General features: G+C 45.4%; 2 protein-coding genes and 1 long non-coding RNA gene across 4 annotated transcripts; 1 reads left to right on the top strand and 2 right to left on the bottom strand.

Moving 5' to 3' along the window:
• Positions 1 to 3995: 3995 nt before the first annotated feature.
• On the bottom strand, positions 3996 to 5702 carry LOC133890108 (uncharacterized). The gene is made up of 2 exons (XR_009903996.1): positions 5292 to 5702; positions 3996 to 4957 (listed from the first exon to the last, which is right to left on the bottom strand). It is a non-coding gene; the product is annotated as an uncharacterized LOC133890108 (long non-coding RNA).
• Positions 5703 to 13374: 7672 nt separating this feature from the next.
• Positions 13375 to 20897, top strand: LOC133890480 (defective in cullin neddylation protein AAR3-like). 2 transcript variants are annotated; one of them, XM_062330859.1, is made up of 10 exons: positions 13375 to 13653; positions 14364 to 14448; positions 15101 to 15149; positions 15230 to 15305; positions 15399 to 15481; positions 16479 to 16575; positions 16701 to 16746; positions 18122 to 18189; positions 18270 to 18434; positions 20761 to 20897. In XM_062330859.1, the coding sequence occupies exons 1-10, from the start codon at positions 13581 to 13583 to the stop codon at positions 20766 to 20768; spliced, it is 750 nt and encodes a 249-aa protein (XP_062186843.1). In that variant the 5' UTR covers positions 13375 to 13580; the 3' UTR covers positions 20769 to 20897. The 2 variants fall into 2 exon arrangements, with proteins under 2 accessions (XP_062186843.1, XP_062186842.1); XM_062330858.1 differs by lacking the exon at positions 20761 to 20897 and having other exon boundaries at positions 13377 to 13653; positions 18270 to 18763.
• On the bottom strand, positions 18881 to 23499 carry LOC133890479 (probable glucomannan 4-beta-mannosyltransferase 7). Its single transcript, XM_062330856.1, has 10 exons — positions 23291 to 23499; positions 22844 to 23178; positions 22596 to 22694; positions 20812 to 21064; positions 20238 to 20348; positions 19974 to 20110; positions 19780 to 19893; positions 19507 to 19706; positions 19219 to 19410; positions 18881 to 19129 (listed from the first exon to the last, which is right to left on the bottom strand). The coding sequence occupies exons 1-10, from the start codon at positions 23397 to 23399 to the stop codon at positions 18964 to 18966; spliced, it is 1716 nt and encodes a 571-aa protein (XP_062186840.1). The 5' UTR covers positions 23400 to 23499; the 3' UTR covers positions 18881 to 18963.
• Positions 23500 to 23761: the final 262 nt, after the last annotated feature.

The raw sequence follows: 23761 nt of genomic DNA, 5'->3' as shown, positions 1-23761 counted from the left end.
CAGCTCAGGTCAACCAGGCCAGGGGCTTCCCCCCGCCCAAGTTGACCGGGGGCTATCACTCATTGGGTAAGTCGCCCAACCTTGTAAAATTTGTCAATTCAATGTAAATCTCAATGTGCAGTCGCATGTCAATTTCTTTTTTCTGGATTCCATATGTTTAATCTGTCTGGTGAGATGCTCGATTGTGTGAGAAAAAAGTTCGCTCTCTCATTTTCCCCGCTGATAAAAGAATCCCAATCGGTATGCACGCGGGCAGTTGCCGCTGACTTACGTCCGATGTGGTAGGCTGTGGTGTTCGGTGTCGTGACAGGCTCCCGGGCACTACCGAGTTCCTGGGCACTCTGGGTAATCCTATCACTCGAGCTGCTCGAGTAGTCCGGAGCTCAGGCCCCAGGGGCGGGCTGTCGGTGCTCGGTCTGGTCTGTCATACCCGGGCGCCACCGAACCATAGGACCTCTGGGTTATGCCCTCTGCCTACTCTTGTCCGCCGGTCTGGGTATTCAAGAGATCTCAGGTTGAAAACGAGAGCAGTCTATAACAAGTACCGCACTAACAGAGCACACCAAGCAAAGAAATTCCCCATTCTCTCTTAAGTCACAGGTCGACAATCAAAAGCAGCTCGACCACGAGGGCCTTGATGCCCAGGTCGCTGATCGGCCCTAAGGGTCCTCGGGTGGTCCTACCGCTTAGGCATAAGTGGTCGAGATCACCCAACCCCGGGATCCTCATGTGCCCCTTGACGCTCGGGCACTCCGGCTGAAGGAACCATGTCCCCGGGCACCCCGAGCTCGGAAGCACACGTTCCTCCTGGATCGGTTGGCCGGAAGGCCGACAGCTGTCCGGTGAGTGGTTAAATTCAGACAAATTTACGTTCAATAGTACTCTGTTCCCGAGTCATCCTCGGGGGCTCTCGTATTCTAATCTGCCCGGTGAGATGATCTCCTCGCGCACAAAACCCTACCGTGTGTCTACTTTTTTCTGGAACGACAGAACGGTTCGTAGAAAGGTGTACCGCATGTACGGTAATGTCCGACCAAAGCCCTTCGTGGTGGTCGTGGTGTTCGGTCCGCTTTTAAGGACCCCGAGCACTACCGAGTCCCTGGGTGCCCTGGGTAATCCTATCACTCGAGCCACTCGAGTAGTCCGGAGCCTAGGCCTCAGGGGCGGGCTGTCGGTGCTCGGTTCGGTCCGTCTTAAGCCCGGGCACCACCAAACCATGAGGACTCTTGGTCACATTTCCGCCCACGCGTGTCTCCGGTCTACTGACTGAGTGGTCGCAAGGTGAAAAAGTATTCACCGGTCATGGCGTGTTCCGTGCTGAATCGATCCATCTCTCGAGCAAGGAAGTTCGTGTCTTTGTCTTTTGACTTAGACGATGCGGACTCGCGAGGGCTCGGGGGCTGAACGCGCCAAGAACGACGATTGAGACGACTTCGTTCTCGGGGACGGAAAGGTCGGGAACGGTCCGACTGAGTACTCCCCGGGGCTTCAAGGCAAAACAGCGGAAGAAACACTAAGTACACAAGAACACTGGAGTTGCGAGCCCAAAGAAAAGCTGCCATTATACTCACAAGGAAAATACAAGCATTTTCGAGAGATCACTCCCATATTTACATCCATCCAAGACAACAACAAAAGAAAAGGAAACTACTACAAAAAGCCTAATCGGCGGCGGAGTCGGCATCAGAGTCGTCTGGGTCATCCCCGGGGGCTGGCGGTGGCGGCACTTCCCGCCTGAAGTCGGCCGCCACCCCGGCAGCGGTGCTCCGAACCGCTTCCCGGGCGGCCGCTCCCTCGGCTTCAACCACTCCTTCCCGCGCCGGCTCCAGCGGAAAGTTCGGGTCTCTGCTCCGGTAGCAGGCCAGGATGTGCTCGGCCACCGCGTGGGCCAAGCCGCGTCCTTCCCGGGCGGTGAGTTCCAGGACGGCCCAGGGCAGCGCCTCGAGGCGCTCGCAGACTTGTTGAAGCCCTAGGACTTGTCGTGCGGGGCTATCACTCTTCTTGTCCGCGACGAGTCGCCCAAGGCCGGCCCTTTCCACGGCCCGCCGCATCCGTCGGAGTATGTCCTCCAACATTTGCTGCAGGTCGACCCGCGAGACGAAGGCAGTCTCGAGCTTCTCCTTCGCGGACCGCAGCTGCGCCTCGAGTCCCTGGCCCCCGGCCGGGCCAGAAGAACCGCCGTCGGTTGTGGAGCCGGCGGCTTGCTTGGCCTGCGCCACCAGTTCGGACAAGGCGCGCTCACGGGCGGTTAGCTCCGCCTCGTGTTTTGCGTACTCCTCCTCCCTGGTGGCGACGGCCGCTGCCATCGCGGCAGCCTCCCCCTCTCGTCGGGTCAGCTCCCCCTCCCGACGGGTCAGCACGTCCTCCTGGTGGGCCAGCGAGTCCTCCCGGGCGCCCAGATCCGCCGCCGTGACCTCATTGTCGACCTCCCGGAGGGAGAGGTCCTCCTCCCACCGGCGGATATCTTCTTCAATCTTCTGGAGGTCGTCTTCCCAACGCTGGAGGTCGGCGCGCGTCTGATCGGCCTTGCCCTCTCGGCGGGTCAGCTCGGCCCGGAGCTCCTCCGTCGCCTTCTCGCGGACCGCGACCGCTGCCTCCCTCTCCTGCGCCTGCCCCGCCCTGGCAAGGGCCTCGGCAGCCTGCTGCCGCGATGCCTCAGCCAGGCAGGCGGCGTCTTCTCGTTCCCTCGCGGCTTTGGTGCGGGCGGCCTTCAAAATCTCCCGTTCCCGCGCGACCTCCGCGCGGGTATCTTCCAGGAGTTTCTGCTCCCGCGCAGCCGCCGCGCGGGCCTCTTCCTGGGTGCTCGCAAGCTGCGCCCTCTCCAAAATCATCCGGGCGCGCTCTGCTTCGAGCTGCTCCTCCTTCGCGTTCACTGTCGCGCCTAGCCGCCCGACCGCCACCTGGACGCCGTCGATCGCAGCCAGGTAGGGGTCGGCAGGCCGGCCGGGCGCCGGTGGAGCGTCGGCCTCCCCGCGATCCGCCTCCGGGGGGTCCGAGGTCCCCAAGGGACACCACACGACCATCCGCCCCAGGCTCTGCATGCCCGGGGTAGGTTCCACCGGCGCCGAAGACTCGGGCGACGGCCGCATTCCCGCCTCGGTCGCCGCATCCGCCGGCCCCGGCAAGGCCGCTGTCTCCGCCACCATCCGCCCCGGGCTCTGCATGCCCGGGGTAGGTTCCACCGGCCCCAAAGGTTCGGGCGACCGCTCCGTCCTCCCCTCGGCCGCCGCTTCCGCCGTCCTCCCCTTGGCCGCCGCGTCCGCTGGCACCCCCGCCGTCGCTACGTCCGCCTGCCTCGGCGCGGCCGGCGGGCTTGGCTCTGGCCCCGGCACCGGCGCTCTTTCAATCGCGGTGGCACCTACGGGCGGCCTGCGGGAGATAGACGAAGATTAAAATCAAAGCTTAGTTCGGGCAAAGAGCGCCCAAGAAAGAGCGGAGAATGAAACTTACTCGGTCGTCGTCCCCCGGTACTGCCATTTGGCCGCCGGGAGCCAGAAGTCCGGGTCCGGCGGTGCCGGCCCGGAATCCTCCTGTCTCCTCTTCCACCGGGGGCTCGGCGGGGCCGCCGCACGGCTCTCAGGCGCCGGGTCAGGCCCCATCCTCACAAGTCGCGGTTCCAGGACCGGGAACGCCGCCGCTGCCGACGGCGACGGCGGGGAATCCGGCACTGGGATGTAGACTCGGGGGCGCTTCCCTCGATCCCCCGGCGCCACCGCTACTACAATGTCGGTGGTACCCTCTTCTCTGGTGCGGCGGCTGCTGCCCGCAGCGGCCCCGCCACCAGCCCGTGCCGGGCTGTTCGTGGCCTCCTCGCTGATCAGCTCGTCCAACCCAGGGAGCTCGGGGGCCTCGGGGCTCCGGCTCCTCGGCCGGTCCACGAGTGTAACACCCTACTTTACAACCAAGCCTATTTATATATAAAAAAAGAAATTTTGGTAGTATTTCCTCTATAGAGAGGTATAACTGACCAAAAGAAATATCACAGGCAGGCAGAAACAGATATAACCAGCATATATATAGAGTCCGCCATGACGCTACCAGCGTCGCACCACAACATAAACAAAAACAAACGACGGACCATCAGACACACCACTTGTATACACCGGTTGAGCTATCGACATCGTGATAAGTTAGTGTGTGCAGCTACCGAGATCCATCCCCAAAATGCACGTCAACATCTAAACATACCTGTAAAGAAAACACGGGTGAGATTCGAAAATCTCAGCAAGTGAAAGGTACTTTAACAAAAAGCTATTTAGCCACAGTTGAATATGCTAACAATTCTAAATAGAAACTAGTAATGAAATAGACCGCCAACACCAGGAGAAACAGTTATGACTAAGCAAATCCAACGATAACATTAAACATTTTAACATTCGGTTGGTATAAGCCTTCAGAGCCGCATATATATCTATATACACGCTAATTAAAGGAAATAAGATTTGATATGAATAATTCATTGAATTTCACAAGAAGACATAACCATGCACATGACATGCTCTTCTCACCCTTACCCCTCCTCGGGTAACGTAAGGGTGTGCACCGTACCCCTTCTCGGGTGACATACGGTACTGTACCGGTACGGTCGCGGCCAGAAGACGACGACAAACTTCCAATGCATGAGACATATATGTATGACGTGCTTCAAGCATAACCAACATAACTTCCGGAATATGCTTGAGACTTCAAAAAAAACATTGCATACAACACTAATGAACAACTGCAGAATGGCATATCGTGCCTACTGCACTTCATAAATCAATCATCGAGTAAACTTCTGAAAACGTAAACAACATAGTACTCAGCCCAGAATCAGTCATTCAGATTAGATGAATGCACTGTAATTAAAGAATGTAGGCAACCCAATATTAGGTTAAAGCATAGTCATACAATACATTCACTTGCCTTTACCGACGATGAAGAAAATTCGATCAAGAACGTCCGGAAATAGTACCACCTGTACAGGCATACTATTAGAACTAAAACACATTTAAAACACATAAAATATGAAGCGTCAATTCTACGCCTGAAAACGTTGCGTATACGCCTATATTTCGAAAAATCGAACAGAAAACCGTATCACATGAAATGATACATTATTTCCAATTCAGAGTCGAACCAAAATTCTCACTAATTAGACTTCGCTTCGATGAATTGAATACTTCGACTCAGATATCGTATCTTCGAATCAATAATGATTATCGAAACGAAACAGACTATTGATCACATGAAATAATACGACAGGAATTGATTGATTTGATTTAATCCAACCACAAATGTTCAGAAATTACCGAGAAATCGCCTTCGAAAAAAATGACGACGAATCCGACGAAAATCCGAAATTTCCAACTTTTCCCTTTTTTTCTTTCTTTTTCTCTTTTTTTTTTCCTTTCTTCCTTCTTCTTCCTGGCTTCTCTCCCGGCCGGCTCTTTTCTTTTTCTTTCTTCTTTCTTCTTCTCTCTCTCCTTTCCTTTCTTTTCCGGTGCTTGATTCTTTTCTAGCTCTCGGTTAGCACACACACGGAGAGAGAGAGAGAGTGAGCACGGCGGCGGCGCCGGCAGGCGGTGGTTCGGCAACGCGCGACGCGGCGGCTCACAGGCGCAGGACGGCGCGCGGCAGCGGTGCAGGCGCACGGCGCGAGCTGGTCCGGTGGCGCGGCGAGGCGCGCGGCACGCCGGAGGACGGGTTCGACCGGCGGACGGCGCGGGGCAGCAGCGCACAGCGCACGGCGGCGCACGCGGGCGATGACAGGAGCAGCGGCAACAGACATGCTCAGCAACGAGAAGAGAGAGAGAAAACGCGAACGAGAGCGAAGTGTCTGGATGGATCGGTCTCCAGTACTTATCCTCTCTTTTTTCATTTTATTTTTTTTAAAACAACGAACGGTCTAAATTTATTGGGCTTGCTACGGGTCACAAAGTGCCCGAAACGGACATATGAATAGAAAAATGGGTTCGTCTCGACGAGATGAACGTAACCACGGTCTCCGATCATCCATACGAGCCTAGGATCAAAAAGTCAAAAAAAAGTAGTCAAATTCCTTTTATTTTTATTTTTTTTCCTCCAAAGTACCGGGAAGAAAGTGCTCGGGGAGGTGCCCGTTCGCCCCCGAGTACCCTAGTCCCCCGATGGTCAGAAGAGCTAAGTGCTCGGGAGAGAGTGCTCGGGGCTGCACGTGGCAGCCCCCGAGCACTCGGTTCCCCGAAGGATCGTACAAGAGTGCTCGGGAGAGAGTGCTCGGGGCTGCACGTAGCAGCCCCCGAGCGCCCGGTTCCCCGAGGGTCAGTACAAAAGTGCTCGGGAGAGAGTGCTCGGGGCTGCACGTGGCAGCCCCTGAGTACTCGGTTCCCCGAAGGATCGTACAAGAGTGCTCGAGAGAGAGTGCTCGGGGCTGCACGTGGCAGCCCCCGAGCACTCGGTTCCCCGAAGGTTCGTGCGAGAGCACCTGATGCCCCGACGACCCAGAAGGGCCCCCGAGGGACCCGCCGACGAGGTGTCAACCAGTCAGAGGTCCAAGGCCGCATTTAATGTGCATGCGCGGCCTGACATCCTGACGTCCTGACATCCCCAACTGCTCCCGCCGCAGTGTCAGTCCCTGCCATGCTTTGGCAAAGGGGCGTGGGGCCATTAATTGCACGGGTCCCGTCCCGTATCATCCGGTGTATCTCGGGATAACGTTGCCAGGATCAAAGCGTTTCGCCTGCCACCCTGCCCTGGCAGAGGAACAAGACAGGGTGGGCGCGCCGGGTGCCTCTGTGGCTACTCGGCGGGCCCTCTCAACGGCGCCCGGCGCCAGGGCGTCCACAGTGGCGGGTGGTCGGACGCGCGCCGCGTTTTTTCCACCGCCCCTGTCACTTCGCCTAGAGGAAATGATGATGCCTTTCTTAGTCGTTGCGTCTTGGAACATGTGCCCCTTCTTCCCGTTTGGGGTATGTCGTGGCCGGCGAGTGCATAAAAGGATGGGCATACAGAAAGAAGAGCACGATCGAAAAACATCACGGAGAAAGACGAAGAACACCGCAAGCAAGCTTGAGCAGAGCTAGAACAAGGGAGCCTCAAGCTCTTAGCTATACAATATATTCTTGTAACCAGACATATCCCTGAGGGATCCCCCTCAGGGAAGGATATTGCATCCACACAGGAGTAGGGTATTACGCCCCCGTGCGGCTCGAACCTGTCTAAACCCCGGTGCATTTATTTCTCCCTGCACTAGGTCGATATCCCCCACCACCGGCCGTTGTATTTATTTCCACTTCCATTTATTTCTCCAACGAACTCATTCAGGATCATCCCCCCGACCGAATCTTTAAAAAGGGGTCTCTCGGGATCCCTGCGACAGGAGTTCACCCTCCGACAGATTCCCTTTGTGAGATTATCCCTTCTTACTATATCCACCTTGATATCTCTTCTTCTTCATAAGTTTTTTTGAATCTTCTAAAAAAGAGCTATTTCTTCATCATCTTCATCTTCATTATCACTCTCTTCATGATCATATTTATCTCTTGATGATTGAGCATTGAATGTAATATTTTTCCTATTGGTATCGATAGTATGATTATGAAGATTTTCTTGTGATTTTTTAAAAATATTATGAGTGAGAATTTCACTCAAGATTTGCATTGGAGTTGTATCCTTCAAATTTAACCTCACAAGCAATGTCACAATAATATCATATTTGTTAGGCAAAACTCTAAGAAATTTATGAGAGAAATTAACATAAAAAATATCCATACCAAACCACTTAAGCTCATTTATTATGTTGTTTAAACGATTGAATATTTCTTCAATGCTTTTGTTTAGTAACATAATAAATTTCTCAAATTGCTCTTTGTAAATAAAAAGCTTTGCATCTTTAACCATAGTTATGCCTTCATGAATTCCTTTGAGCATTTCTCAAATCTTATGAGCGGTCTCAAGTTTGCAAATACGATTAAACTCATTAAGATCTAAAGCACCATAAAAAATATTCATAGCTTGAGTATTTGCAAAAGTATTATCCCTATCTTTAACGACAAGATTAGTAGGATCAAGAATTATATAACCCTTATACACCATATCCCATAACTTACCGTCTATAGCCTTAAGATAAACGATCATTCTAGTATTCCAATAGGTATAGTTTAACCCCTCAAAGAACGAAGACTTACCCATATTGATATGAGCGTCACTAGCCATAATCCTACTTCATGATAGTTAATTCCGATATAAAAAGGAATACTAGACTCTAATACCATTTGTAGCATCAATGATACTGACTTGAGGGGGGTGAATAGGCGGTATTAAAACAAATTGCTTAGCGATCAAGAAAACTTGCGAAAACAAACTAAAGATCATTAGAACAATATGAAAATAACTAAGAGTCATGTCAAGGTTTGCAATCCTAAGGTGAAATATAACAATTTATATTCTAGAAAGATAAATTACATAAAAGTAAATTGTATGAAAGTAAATTGTTCAGAGGATGACACACGATCCCGTGGTGTCGGTGATTTGCCGATCACCTCTAATCCACATTCAGGTGAGTTCAAATTTCTAAACCGTTTCTCTATCAATTATCCAATTCTCACACGAGAAAGGACTCACACCGATCAACTTGATCTTAAGCCAGAATATAACAAGAACTACTTAATACCTCTATTCCATTAGAGTAGCACTCTACCTCTCCGGTAAGGCGTGCTCAAAGCCTCTCACAATCACTCTTGCGACTCATTTGCAATATTTTTTGAAGGGCTCAACAACGCAACAACCTCTAAGCTGTTTAGGAGGTGGTAAACTCTAAGAGTAACAAGTCGATGATGCTTAATTGAAGGATCACTAGTGCTTCAATATCAAATTTTTCAAAGTTATGCACTAGATGCTCTCATACTCTCAAAAACACAACCATTAAGCCAAGATAGGGAGAGAAATAAGACAATAGCTCAAATGTGTTATAGTGAAGTGCTAGAGAGCTCCCATAAACCAACCAAATGACTATATATAGGTCACAAAATATAATCATTTCTATTGATTTGACACCTCTGCGATTGTGAACAACCATCAAAATAATATTCTAATTAATCACCAGGAGGATCATTATTCATAATCACAACCTCGATGATTAAACAGAATATCATCCCGGTAGTCTCGGCACGTGTTTTGTGCCCAAGATCAGAACACATGTCTTCCAACATTTAGCATCACAACATAGCTTAAGAAAGAGCAAGTAATTAACATTTATATTAAGTTCTTTAATAAGCAACCATTTCCAATAATTTACATCAAAAGGTAACAACAACTACGCAGCGGAAACATAAACCTATACAGCAAAAAAAGTGAAGTCACATGCCCTTAGGCTCCACCCCAAAAGCACGACCTCCGAGAATATGATGCACTACTCTTGCTCGTCACTCTGATCGACAAGCACGAAGTAGCCAAACATCAGCTCTTCCTCACCACTAGCACCTGAAAACGCAGACATTAGTACGAAGTTACTCGCAAGACTTAAACCATATATAGCACATATACATAGCTCGACTCCAAGGATTATACGTTGAGCCATTAGAAAGGACAAACCACATGATTAAGTTAAAGATAAGCGGTAAGCAACCTGAATATATGTGTGAGCAACTAACTTAATCAACAACAATATAACTCTAGCCTGCCATAACCAACTGAACATAAATAAAAGGAACCAATATGAACATACATATAACAAAAACCAACTCAACCATCTCCCACATATCCAACCATCAACCACAAGCGAAAACTCTACGACCGAAGCAGATGGACAGAAGCATGCTCATGACCAAGAGCGCGGTATTTCGAAATATTTATACACCCTGCAGGGGATACTTCTGAACCCACATGACTTGAGGACCATACAACATGCATGATTACACAGATCCATACAAGGGGTACTCATATCAACCTTTCCCAATAAGCTCCGATCATTTGAAACATGCATCGCTCGGCGCGGCAGTACTAGAATTACTCCCGGAGCAAACTAGTACCACTACAAGCCCGTCCGCTCACACTGTCGATGTTCAGGCCTAAAATGATCACAGCTACAAAGGTATTTGGCTCGCCTTACCATTAGATCGGCATGTAGTGAGTAAGGTAAGTGCTAAAGCCAACTACACCGACAATCGGTGCTTAAACAACGCAAGTGATCTACAGTGTCTGGTTTTCTCTTTCGACCTACCCAGGGGAACTCCACATCCGGGCAGGATAAACACCTCCTAGCATCACCTACGTCTCGTCTCATACTCGCCACTCATCCAACCATCATCAACCCATATCCAATATTGTGATCATTACGAAAGTAAATAATGCATATGCTTGCGAATGATGAAACAATTCACAGCTCGACTTCTACCGAATGACCTATACATTGCTAAGCATTTCGATTTAACTTGTAATCTAGACATCAACAACAAACTCAAGGCGACAAGGAAAAGATAAACAACAATTCAAGGTAGAAGTAATGCATTCAACATAGGATCTACCCACTTGTACCCAATCTCGACTCGACACATGCAAACATATATAAGCATAGTTTATCAATTTTAGACTTCATTCAATTGAACAAAGGTGCAATATGCTTAGTTTTTTGTCTTGCTGCTCAGGTGACCCCTTATAATTACCCACGCAACACTCATAGAAATCCGGGAGGTGGGCGTCGTCTTCAACTGCAACTGCGACACGCTCCGGCTCCTTGTTAACTAAACAAGAATGCGTGCAATGATGAGCATGAATGAATGCAACCAGGTATGACATAATGCTTAACAATATGCTAGAAGTATAAGATATGCGAATCAATGTAATACTAAACGATCTAAACGAAATCTGAAAAACAACAGCCACCCGGAGTATCCGGGTTGGTCCGGAGTATCCAGGTCCGGACCCTCCGGGTGAACCTCCGGAAGAGGTGCTCGGTTATTGCCTTTCTGTTTGACTGGCCTGAAGTATCCGAGTGAATCCGGAGTATCCGGGTTCTGGAGCCTCCGGGCCATCCTCCGATGAAGGTGCTCGGTTAGCTACTATTCTTACTTAACTCCAGAACCTCCAGGCTGATCCGGACTATCCAGGCTGTGCCGGACACTCTGGGTGAAGCTTCGGGAGAGGCTCTCGGCTAATTGTTAACGCAACTAATCGTTTACCCAGATTATCCGGGTGAGGCAGACTTAGGTTTTTCCACAACTTTTCCCCTCGATCGATTCGACTCACTTTACAAATCTGTGCTACACAAACGTGTATATGCCATATCCAAAGGGTTCTAAACCTATCTTGCACCCTAAACCCTAACAAATTTTGAACACAATTCGACGGACGATTTCTGCTGAACCCGGAGTATCCGTGTGAGGCCGGAGTATCCGGGTCAGCCCAGAAAAGCTGCTCTCGAGTGGATTTTTGCTCGATTCGAGTTGCGATCTTTTCCAAGCCTAAAGGGAACATGTTAGGGATAATCCAAGGGTCCTGGAACTCACTCATCGATTAGTAACACGACTCTATAGCTCAAATTTATCTAAAACTTTATTTTTGCTCAAAAAGCTCAAGAACTTAAAGAACTTAAAGAACTACTCGATTCTTCCACGAAAACGAAAATGAATCGGATATATGGGTATCTAATGAGCTAGAGAATGCAATGGTACCACATGCATACCTTGACCTTGCTCTTAGAGAGAGAAATCCAAGAGAGAGTGAGAGAACTTGAGAGGGGAGTGAGAGGGGCAGCAGCTGTAGCTGCTGTGAGCTGCACAGGTGGGGGCGTGGCGAGTGAGGGAGGAGAGAGAGAGGGGGCAGGTGGGGCTGCCCATTTGAGTGGTTGGGATAGTGGGGCCACCTGTGGGGCCTACATGTTAGAGAAAGGAGGTATTTTCAATGCGATTTCTATTTTTTTCTCTCCCAAATTTCTTTCTCTTATCCAAATAATTTTAAACAAATTGCTTTATAGTTACACAGCAAAATTACGCAAAATTAAACATAATGCTTAAGAAGCATATTTATGCTTAATTATGCAATTACGGATTTTGGAACATGACAGCGATACTTGCGGTCAGACCGCAGGTCAACTGAAAGTCAGACCGCCAGCTGTTCAACGGCTATAAAATCATGATGATGACTTCTGACATAGGCTGACGGTCAAACCGCAACCCTCTTGATCAGACCGCGATCAAGGAACAGAGTGCCAAAACTCTCTTTTACTAGACGGTCAGATTGACCATGCCCGGTGCGCCAGCTAGAGCAGATGGTTTGAACCCCTGTATTCCTTAGCGGTCAGATCGGGCCGCATCACGGTCAGATCGGGATTGAGATCTGAACACATCTCAAATATGGTTATACAATGATCAGACCGACAAAGCCCTTTGGTCAGACCGCGTCACTTGAAACTTGAACAAAACATCCTTTGCTATATATCAGTCAAACCATCCGTTCTGGCGGTCAGACCGACACAACTCAAAAACACCCCAAAGGTTGTCTTTCTTCGGTTTCTCTCAAACTAAATATCTCACTCTATATGAAATGAAAGTTTAAGTAATTATGGCACATTAGATGTCTCAAATAAACACACATTAACCTCTATTAATAGTACGGCACTTATCCTATCAATTTGGTCAATTTTTTTCTCTAATATCTTTTGACCCACAAAAGAAAATGCCATACAATTATATATTTATCTTAAGCTAACCATTTTTATATTTTTAACCCATGCTTCTTCTAGCTTCGTAACACCTTTGTGACTAACATTTTCATAACTGAAATAAACATATTAGTCAACAAATTTTTTATTATCATTAATTTCCAAAACACGAATTAGGGACCTAGATGCTTCAGAAGGCACGACGAAGAATCCTACCAATCCATTTACGATCCAACAACTCACGATGGAGTGAAATCACCGTGGCTTCACTTCACCGTGAAGTCAGAGGATCCCATTCAAGAGAAGAGGAACGATAGATTGTGGGATGGATGCGGTGACGGTGATATTTTTTCGAAGGGTTTTAATGAATATTTGCAGGGATTAGTGAGGGTAGCTGCAGGGACCAGTGGGGGTACGAGCGAACAGGCAAGACAACATGTGAGAGAGCGGTTTTTTATTAGGCGGAAGAAGAGTTTTTAGATTGGTTTTTTACCAATAATGATCGGAAGGGAGAGAAATGGCACAAACAACTCATAGTTCATATAGTAGAGAAATATTAATAACTATCTAGCTACCCGTTCTCGAAAATAATCTAGTTAATTATATCCGTAGACTAACATTTCTACGGAAACCTTTGATTAAGCTACCACGATGATCATGTGTTCAGATTTTGAGTAATTTGGTTTCCAAGATGCACAAATACAAATACAAATACAAAATGACAATATTAAAGTGCCAAAGCCTCATCGGTTAGACACTGGTGCGGTATATACGATCCGCGCACCCCCACACACCTGGCGCTTCTCTCCCTCCCTGTCCCACCTCACCTCTTGCTTCTCGCGTTCGCGTCCGTGTCGCATCGCGCGTGAGATCGGGGAGTTTGCGGTGGCGTTGTTCCGGTGGTTGTCGGCGACGAGGCGCGGGGCTTAGGCTTCCCACTCTCGGATCCACGGCCTGTCCCATGGGATCCGACGGCTTCGCCGTCGCCGCGACCGCGTGTCCCGCCGCCGCCGAGGCCTTCGCCAAGTACTGCGGTAGCTCCCCCTGTCGAAATCGCTTGCTCACGGGTGTTTGCGTTGATCCCGAGGTCTAGGGTTTCTGTGGGTTGCATCTGTAGCGACTTGCGGGTTTAGAGTGCGAGAGTCGCGGTTTTTATGTGGCTTTAGTTGTTTGGATTTTTGGGCGGCTTTTTCGTTCTTTCTGCGATTTTTGAGAAATTTGGTGGTGTTTAAGTTGTGAATTCTTGAAATTCCTGTTGTTTGGAATTTTTTTAGTAGGAAAGACGTGATCTTTAGGCTATTCGTCGGTCAATTGTCTGACTTATTGACGAAAATATATCATTATCGAAGTGGTGAAAGATTCAAGAAGTGTTGCTTAAGCACTTAAGAGTATCAGTAGCAAGGCAGATGTTGGGGAAACGAGGTGTCAGGTGTGGAATATGATATGATATTCTTTATACAGTAGTATGTCATACCTCGAGGCTGCATTTGATAGTTCTTGTACTGTTCGGTTATATCGTGCTTATTTAGCATTTAGAGTACACAAACTTTTATCAGGAATTAGAATACACATACTTTTAGCATTTAGAGTACGCAAACTTCATGCGTAGTACACAAACTTTTGTCAACAATTAATGTAAAGTTTCATGTGCAGTTAACAGCTCTTGTGTTGAAATGTTGGCTCAGATTGTGTTTCTTGGGGCACTATATCAATCTATTGGTTCTTTTGGCCTTTGTTTCGCTAGGTATTGTATCAGGATGTACAAATGCTAAGACAAGACAAGGACTGGTTGAGCTTTCACAAGCTATAGGTGGAATCGAAGGACTGTGGTAAGCTGTCTTGAGTACGCTTTTGTAGGAATTGGCCTTTGTGTACTGTAAAAAAATGATGTGTGGTGTTTTCTATTCTTTCCTCATGTGGTAGTTCACACCTTTTAGTGTTCTTTTATCATATGCTGCTCACTGATAAAATTTTGTAAGGGGATGCATGCTTTTTCTTCTTGCCTAGATACATGGATGTGAAAGTTGAAACCTTGTCTAAACTAAAACATCCATTATCTCTCGTCACCTTCTGTTTAGAATTTGGTAGACGTGTGATTTTACTAAGATTGAAATATGAATTGAACAATTATATAGTTGTTTGTATTTGCTCTGTGTTGCTGTAAATATATAATTCTTTTGGAGCTTGTTTTCCTTTGTTAATAATACCAGCATGTTGGCGTTTAACTGTTTTTTACTTCAAAAACCACAAATATCATTCTGGTTAAACATCAAAGATCACAAATATGATGGTTTTTTCCATTGCTTGTGGCTTGTATGTCCTGGCCAGGACACACACACATCCTTGTCAAGCCCAGGGCACATAAACCTGCATAACCTCCCATATCACGACCCTTTTTTTGGTATCATGTTTGGTTTTCTGTTTTATTTCTTCATACTCTGTTAACCTTTTGTTTGATTACACACTGTAATATTCATGCAGGGATGCAATATTTGCTGATATTCCCAAACTCATGCCATTTATCGATTTAGTGAGTGATGTTTTTCAATCTGATTAATAATTTTTATAGCTTTTCACTACCTTGTGTTGATCGAGAACCTTCTCTTTTAGGAGGACGTGAGCCTATTCAATTTCTTCTATGATTTTGCCTTCTTCATTTGTCGTGAAAATGGGCAAAAGAGTATCAGTAAGACCCTTTGTTCTCAAGGATGTCTGGTACCCTGGTATACTTTTTATTGCTGTAGAACACTAATCGGAATGCCCTTTTTCATGATTTTAGCCATTCAGAGAGCTGTGGCAGCATGGAGGATTGTTCTAAATGGAAGGTTCCGGTTGCTTGATCGGTGGTGTAACTTTGTAGAGGTATAAAAATTGCTCTGCTCGACCATATTACGGAATTTATATAATTCACCTCAAACTTGTTCTGTTACTTGTATTTGATGATTGTTGATGCAGCATTAGTAGTGCTCCATTATTATTATCCAGTTATCCTAGAGAGTAGTAAACGCAAGGGTTAAATAGATATTCTATAGTTCCAATTACCAACTAACAAGTTGTTTACTAAGACTATATATATGCATGAAGATAACCTCTTGACACTAGACCAGTGAACTTTATTACTTTAGTTCCATTGAAGTGCTGACTGACTTTTGAGTCTAAACTTCTATGGTTTGATACATTATGACTAAACAGATCTGTTAGAATATTTCTGCGCACTGTAATATCAGATGTTTTGTTTGCAGTTGTGCTATTCTGGCTAATACTTATGTTTTTGTAAAAACCTGAAGTATCGTTGCAAAATGTGTTGTTGTTTTAGTTAGCATTTGGCATCTTGCGTTGGGAAGAAATATTGGTAAGCTGAAGTACTTGTTTTGAGCAACTAGTTTATATAGTACTGTTTTGCAACAGTTCAAATCGACTATGCATGTAAAACAATCTTGAATCCTCAGTAAACCATTAATCTGTTATCTCTCAGTTCCCATGGTTCGTTGTTATAACAGCAACAACAACAACAAAGCCTTTGTCCTAAGCAAGTAGGGGTAGGCTAGAGATGAAACCCACAAGATCCAACTGAAAAGATGATGCGAAAATAATAATGATGATAATAAAGGTACAAGATTCGTTGATATAAACTTTACAAAAATGCTCCAGTTTTGGACTGTCTTTGTGGTGACTTAAGATGAGAGTATTTGTCTTGGGCACCACAACGCAAGGGTTAAATAGATATTCTTGAATAGTTCTTTTTTCCCTCTCCACAAAGGGGAACTAACTTTATCTTCATGCTCCCATTCTATTATAAACAGCCAAGAATAGCCTTTACTGCATTTTTGTAGCTAAGACTATAATATTTATTTCTTAGAAGTACCAACGTCACAACATATCTGAGGATACCTGGCAGCAGCTGCTAGCTTTCAGCAGGTGTGTAAATGAAGATCTGGAAGGTTATGACCCGAGAGGTACAAATTCCTTCTATATGGCTACTTCTTCGATTTTCAATTTTATATCTGCAGCTTCCTTCATAGGTGAGCTCCGCAATAAACAAGAGAGTTATTAATTTCTGTTTGCCTGTGTCTATTTTCAGGTGCCTGGCCTGTTCTGATTGACGATTTTGTAGAGCAAATGCACAGGTTTGCTCTCACATTATGCTTTCTCTCTTGCAATTCAGTTTATAGACTCTGTTCCTATTCTGTTAACATAAAGCATAATCATTATATTTTTGTGCTGTGAACTTAGTAATACTAGAATCAATAATGGAAATATAGAATGCACTCCATTAGTATTTGTTGAGATACATAAGTACCATAGTGGAATTTGGTTTGCACTGATTGGCTTTCTGCTGTCAATGTCTCTTTTTCACTAATATACAAGACCATAGTCAGTAGGTCCTTTTTTAAAGGTTTCTTTAAACATTAAGAGATCGTAAAAACTATCGCAAAACTACACTCTTAGAAAGCTATTCACACAACTACACTTTTCTTGTCCTTACGTATCACAGAACTACACTTTTAAGAATGAATTTCATAAAACTGCACTTAGATTGTCATTTTGTATCACAATACTACACATTTTAAGAATCTATATCACATAAATATTGTCATTCCATTTCACAAAACTACAATTTTTTGTCACTCGGTATCATAAAACTACTTGTAGTTTTGTGAAATGGAATGACAATATTTATGTGATATACCGAAATGTTAATAGAAGTGTAGTTTTGTGATACTGAATGCCAGGAAAAGTGAAGTTTTGTGAAATTGATTTTTAAAAGTGTAGTTTTGCAAAATTGATCTTTAAAAGTGTGGTTTTGTGATAGTTTTTCAATCTTAATGTAGTTTTGTGAAATTCACATAAACATTAATGATTTTTTTACTTCCGCTACTCTACCCTTGATTCTTCTTCCATATTAGAAACAACTAATAAAAATTAAATTAGTGAGTGCAGGAAAGCTCCACATTTCTCTCAACTATTTTAGTCGTGGCAGATTTTTGGGAAGAGCTCAAGTGCTTTGGTGGCATTCTGGCTTTCGGGTTTATGTTGACATGTTAACATCCTGTTTGGGTTTAGGACTGATGCTGCTTACTTTGTTTAGTTACTAGCTTATTTGGTAGCATGCTAGCCGAATTGGTAGTAGAATTGTTAATGTTGCAAAGTTTTGTGTGACCGACACATATCAATTATGTTGCAAAGTTCTCTATTCAGAAGCCATAGTGATAATTTGTACCAAATATCAATTAAAAAAACAAATGTAGAAACCAGCTTGGCTATCTACAAACTAGAATAGAATGGGTTCACAAAAACAGCAGTAAGCCGCCGATCGCTGCTGGTTCATCCAAACTGGTGCCTGCTGGTTTTCGCGGAGAGAAGAACGATGAGAGCCATTTTTTTGTATCCTAATTAATATATCCTACATGATAATAAGTTCTAGGTAGTATTCTTATTGTATGAGAGTGATGTTTTTCCTAGTTGTACGGTGACTTATGAGACTCTACTTGTGAAATGTAGAATTTATCACTACAGTGACTGCAGCAGTCCGATGGAATCACAATGTAGCATTTCCAGTACATTCAGAGGTATTATTTCGACACATTACTATTGTTAAGTATTTTAGTCATCTTCACATTACCACAATGTTCTGAATTTGGTGTTACAGGACTGGATCTTTTACCTGGATCAAAGAGGAAATGCCGTACTCACTTTAACCCCAATGAGGATGTAGAGCTTTCAGATAGCTTTACACGCTCTGTCCATCTGACACCGTTGAAGCGACTGAAGGAGAGTTCTGGCACTAGATATGGAGTCTGGGAATCCCACCAAGGTACCCCTTTCTCTAATAGTTCATCATACTACTGTGAGGATACGAATTTACAAAACTCAAGAGGTTGTCTTCAGAACTCGCCTTGTATTGGTGAGGATACCTTGTCGAAAGGGTTTGAAGGTTGCATTTCAATGAAGTGCTCCTTTTAATATAATCACGAATGCACAGGTTAGTCAATTAATGACAGTCCATAAACTTCATTCATTCGCTTGTAACGCCACCGCCATTCTGTATGTGTATTTAGTCAATTTTCCAGCCGTGACATAAATTGTTTTGTACCTGAATGATGCTTTTACGCATTTCGAGATAAGTATATGACATTATTGTAAGACACTGGATTCTAAGGAAAAAAAAATTGTACATCAGTATTCTAAGGAAAAACATCACCCTGGTGAAATTGTTTGTGGCTGCACAGATCAACGCCATCTACGCGTCTAAGATCTAAATCGTTTGAAAAGTTATCTGGTGAATTTATACCCAGAAAATGAGTATAACACAGCAATTCATACAGTTTGGCTGTCGTCACTTGTCATTGGCAGCAAGAACAAGTGCCAGTGAAGTTAAGCCCTAGAAATAAAAATGCTAATCCCTGGAGATAGAGATTTACGTAGTAGCTTGTTGTCCCATGGAACACGAGGTTGTATGATGCACAGAGGAAGAGAAACACCGAAAATCCAATTTCAGGAAAATTGATTCTGCAAGGAAAGTATAGTATGAATAATGTAACGTGTAGTGTCTGGTAGCATAACTTCACTAATGCCAAAAACTAATTAAGAGGTTTTACCTATCTCTTAACCTTTTCCGTTTTTTCTGAAGCAAGGGAACTTCATTGACCTCAAAATCGCTCCCCACCTTCTTTGTCACAACCCACTGGTTAAACCCTGGTAATTCCAGCAGTCCAGTCAGTGCAGCTCTCATGCGATGCACTGTCATGACACTCTCAAACAAAATCCAAAACGGCATTATGTGTAGATTTCTGCAGAACAGGTTGAAGCACAAGCTTTAGTTTTGGTGAAAGGACAGATTAGCAACTTAGCTTTAGAACCAAAGGCACAATTATTTAGAAACTTACTTTGGATGTCTTATGGCTGTGACTATGGTAAGTACCATAGGAATATAGGCGATACCCCAGGCTGGTAGGAATAGCTCCGGGATTGTGACTGAGATGGGGAGTATGATATTGTAGAGAATACAGGCGGCCGTAGGTGCTACAACTCTCCGCACCAAGAAAAAGCTATAGAGCATATAGGACTTCTTGAGGAATGATACATCCTAGTGGAACAAGAAGTGGGGTTCAAATTTAGCTTTTGTTTAATTTGACAATGTGGAGGAATATAAGCTTTACCTTGGCAGCCATAATATCCTTTGCCATCTTACGGAATAAGTTTGCACCACCGCTGGACCACCGGAATTGCTGCCGACAGTAGGCCTTGTAAGTGGACGGCAGTTCACTCTTGACCTATATCATGTTTGCATAGCCAAATGATTACTCAAACTAATTACTTTTGACAACACTACTGTATGAGAAAATCTGCTCACTTTGATGTCCCCAACATAGACAAATTTCCAACCCTTTAGGGTTGCTCGAACTGCCAAGTCCATGTCTTCAACTGTAGTGCGGTCCTTCCAACCTCCTGCATCATCTATAGCTTGTGTGCGCCACACTCCAGCAGTTCCTATAATAGACACTCCGTAAGAAGATTGTATAGTTTTAACAATCTAATTCTGGAGTTAGTTTTTTCATTCCTCCCATGATCTTTTACTCTTTAGAAATTAGACCCCACAAGTTTTAAAGATGTGTACCATTGAAACTGAAGAAAGAAAAGGTTGCTGATCCTGCTTCCTGCTCAACTTTGAAGTGGTAATCGAAAAACATCTTCTGCACCCTTGTCAACAGGCTTGTGGTGTCATTCACTGCAAAATTCTGCCAATTAAGAATTGGATTGATCAGAGTGAATAAAATATTAAATTGCTTGAGAAGCTAATACACTAGGTTCTTTTTCATGTCGAGCTTTCTTCAAACTGTTTCTGTGCCTTCTTTCTGGCATTTAATTAATACTAGGAGCATATAGGATCAGTCAATATATATTTTGATGTCATGAATATCCAAGGAGGTATTTGTTTTCTGCGGCCAGAACAGTGAGGCTTTTTATTCTAAATTCCTTATGCTAGTTGGACGAACTATTTGTGCAAGTGTTCCCAAGAATGAGATACGAAAATGGAGAAAATATTCCTCTGTGGTGATATACTGATGGGAGCATTTATGACAAGTTTTTCCTATGCTATTTTGCATTACATGGCCTAATTAAAACTGTGCATTTGATAGAATTGTAGCTGGGAGAGAATGCTCGAGAGCTAGCAGAAATGGAGTACTTACCAAAGGTCCATCGAGCTTGAACAAGGGCAACTTCCGGATTGTGCACAAGGAATGGGACAGTTTGGAGCAGGAAGTCTGGTTCAGGCTGGAAATCAGCATCAAATATGGCAATGTATTCGCTTCGCATTGCGTAGTCACATTCCATTCCTTTCTTCAGAGCTCCTGCCTTGAACCCTTTGCGGCTGGTTCTTGTGGCATACTTAATGTTCACACCTTTGCTCGCCCAGTTCTCACATTCAAGCTCCACCAAATTCTGCGGCAAGAAGTAATCCCGTCGTCATCTTTTTTTTCCCTTAGACTAAGCATTTGCATCCATTAATTACAACAAGATGATATAATTCTTGTGCTGGATGTTCGTTTGCATTGGTAACGACACCCTCTGGCAAGGTTTAGTTTTGTTGCGCCTAAAGATGGAAGAGAGAGGTTCACAAGTAACTGCTATGTTAACACAAATGGTGCAGTAGTGGTGCTAGTCTGTGTTGGAATTGGACGACAGATAAATTTATTGGCCAAGTGAGCATACAGTCCAATTTGCTTGGGAGGCTACCCATGCTTTATCAAAATGTTTCTTGTGCAGTCGTGCTTGCCAACTACTGCTCCATCGCACTAAACTAACCCATTCGCTGAACCAATTCAATCAACCAAACTGACCAATGGAATATTCATATTACTACTGTCACTGGAGAGGGATGTGATGGAGTCTTTTGTTTCTTTTCATCATGTAATTTATTGGCTAATACTTTTCTTTGAAACGGGCATCACTATTGAAAATGACGCATCATGAAATATCACAAGACTTTTGCATGAAAACAGATAAGGGGGATTTTTATAGCAGTCCTGTATATGCATCAATCTGGTGGGCAGTCCAAATTATGAAGTGAATTTTTTTGGGAGCTGAGGAAGATCCATCGTAAAGAATATGCCAACCAATTATTGAATCATTATCTCAGATCTATGGGTCTGAATAAACAATGACAAGTGGGCAGAGAGACAGAGAGGGGGATCGTGATGCTGCGAAATGTCAGGAGGCGGTAGTTATGCTCCCGTGCATATACTATACAGCGTATGCATGTCTCAGTAGTCGAAGGATCAAAGACTGAACTCCGTTGCATCCATGCTGCTGACAATGTTCACTGTTCAGTGATACCGATCCCCCCATGGTGGCTGTTATTGTCAGATTCTAATCCGCTATTTCTCTGGAGAATTATCAGTACATATACAAGCAGACATGAGCACCAAACCCAGACAGCTGGGGTCCACCTGCTATGCCCATGTGACTGAATGGTCCAGATGACTCATCACGTTTGCTATGCCTCAACATCGTCTCCTCTCCCTTCGAGTTGTGTCCTACACGTTCCGCCTTACCTCATGAAAACCTCTTACCATTTCTCCCTATTTGGATGATGACTTGTGATTGTGAAAGGTTTTACACAAGTGACGCAACCAGTTCCAGATCCCTTTATGCCAAATGCTGATGTAGCTTTCATGAAACTAACCTCATAAAAGCTCACCATTTGCACGAACTAGGAGCATGTATTATACTAGCTACCCACTTCACAATGGAAAAGGCTCTCTCTGCACCCACTCAACCAGCACAAAATAAGTAGCATGCTCCTATGACAGTTAGCCTCATGTCAACAATTTTTACATCCTGTTAGTACTCAGTCCACAGCAAGTCTAACCTGACTGAATCTAACAGGTAGATGAATAGCTTCTCCCCGAAACAAAAGGCTCCATAGGAAAAACCCCATCCAAGCAACAAGGAACTAGGAGAGGCAAGTTACCTTGATGAAAGGATCGGTGGAATCGTCTAGCACTTGGATTATTATCCTGTCCTTCGGCCACTGCAGCTCACATGCCGCCCCTATCGACAGCTTGTACACCTACACGCCCATCCCGCACACAGCACATCGAAATAAATTTCCAATCTCAGAAAACAACACGAATAATTCGTCAAATTTGAACATAGTAATCTATGGATTAGCGTTGAATTATTTTACTTTTTAGTAATTTTTTTGTGGCCACCTCTCACCTCCAGCTCATTGTACATGGGTATCTGGACCAGGACCATGGGGTAGTGGGAGCTCCCCTTCTCCTCGTCGGCGCCATCGAGGGGCTCCCACTTGAACCGCCACTCGGGACGCCACCCCATGGCCTTGACGCCGAGGCTGACGACGCTGTTGTACACGGCCTCCACCACCAGCATCACCGACATCACCATGCACGCCCACACCGCCGCCTGCAGCGCCGGCGCGATCAGCCCCGCCCGCACCGCCACCCACGCCCCGTACGCGTCCTCCGCAGCGGAGGACGTGCCGTCGAGGACGCCGATGAGCCAGGACACGGCCCGCTGGAAGCCGACGCCCGCTGCGTAAGCACGAGAAGGGAATACGACACCAACAGACGGAGCGGGGAGCGTGAGATCACGTGAGCTGCGGCGGGGCGAGCGAGGGGGAAAAAGGGGAAGCAACGAGCGTACCGGTGAGCGGGCGGCTGAAGTCGACCGCGCCTACGGAGACGGCAGCCGCGACGGCGGCGGCAGCGGCGAGGAGGAAGAGGAGGGCGCCGCCGATTTCTCCAGCATCCATGGGGTGATGCGGTGGTCGCAGTGACCGGCGCCGACGGAGGAAGAGGGGGGGGGGGGGCGATGCGCCGATGCCAATGCGGCTTTTTCTTAGGTCCACGCCACTCTAGTACTCTTTTTCTGCTCTTTAGTTGTGCTTGGATACGCTGTGCTCTCATGGCGCGTATACTCGTATAAGCATTTAAATATTTACTACTCTCCCGTATCATAGGCTCATGCCATTTTGAATAAGATATATCGTTTATATAATCTATTGAGTTTATAATATTATAAAAATATTTTTAAGATAAATCTATACATATGATTTTAAATCAAATATTTTAAAAACTATTGTTAGTCACAGTTTTAAAAGTTTGATTGAACTTT

Source organism: Phragmites australis, chromosome 14 (genome assembly GCF_958298935.1).
Source record: "Phragmites australis chromosome 14, lpPhrAust1.1, whole genome shotgun sequence".
In the NCBI taxonomy this organism is placed as follows: Eukaryota; Viridiplantae; Streptophyta; class Magnoliopsida; order Poales; family Poaceae; genus Phragmites; species Phragmites australis.
The sequence above is the reverse complement of the archived record's forward strand: the minus strand, read 5'-3'. Positions and strand labels throughout refer to the sequence as shown.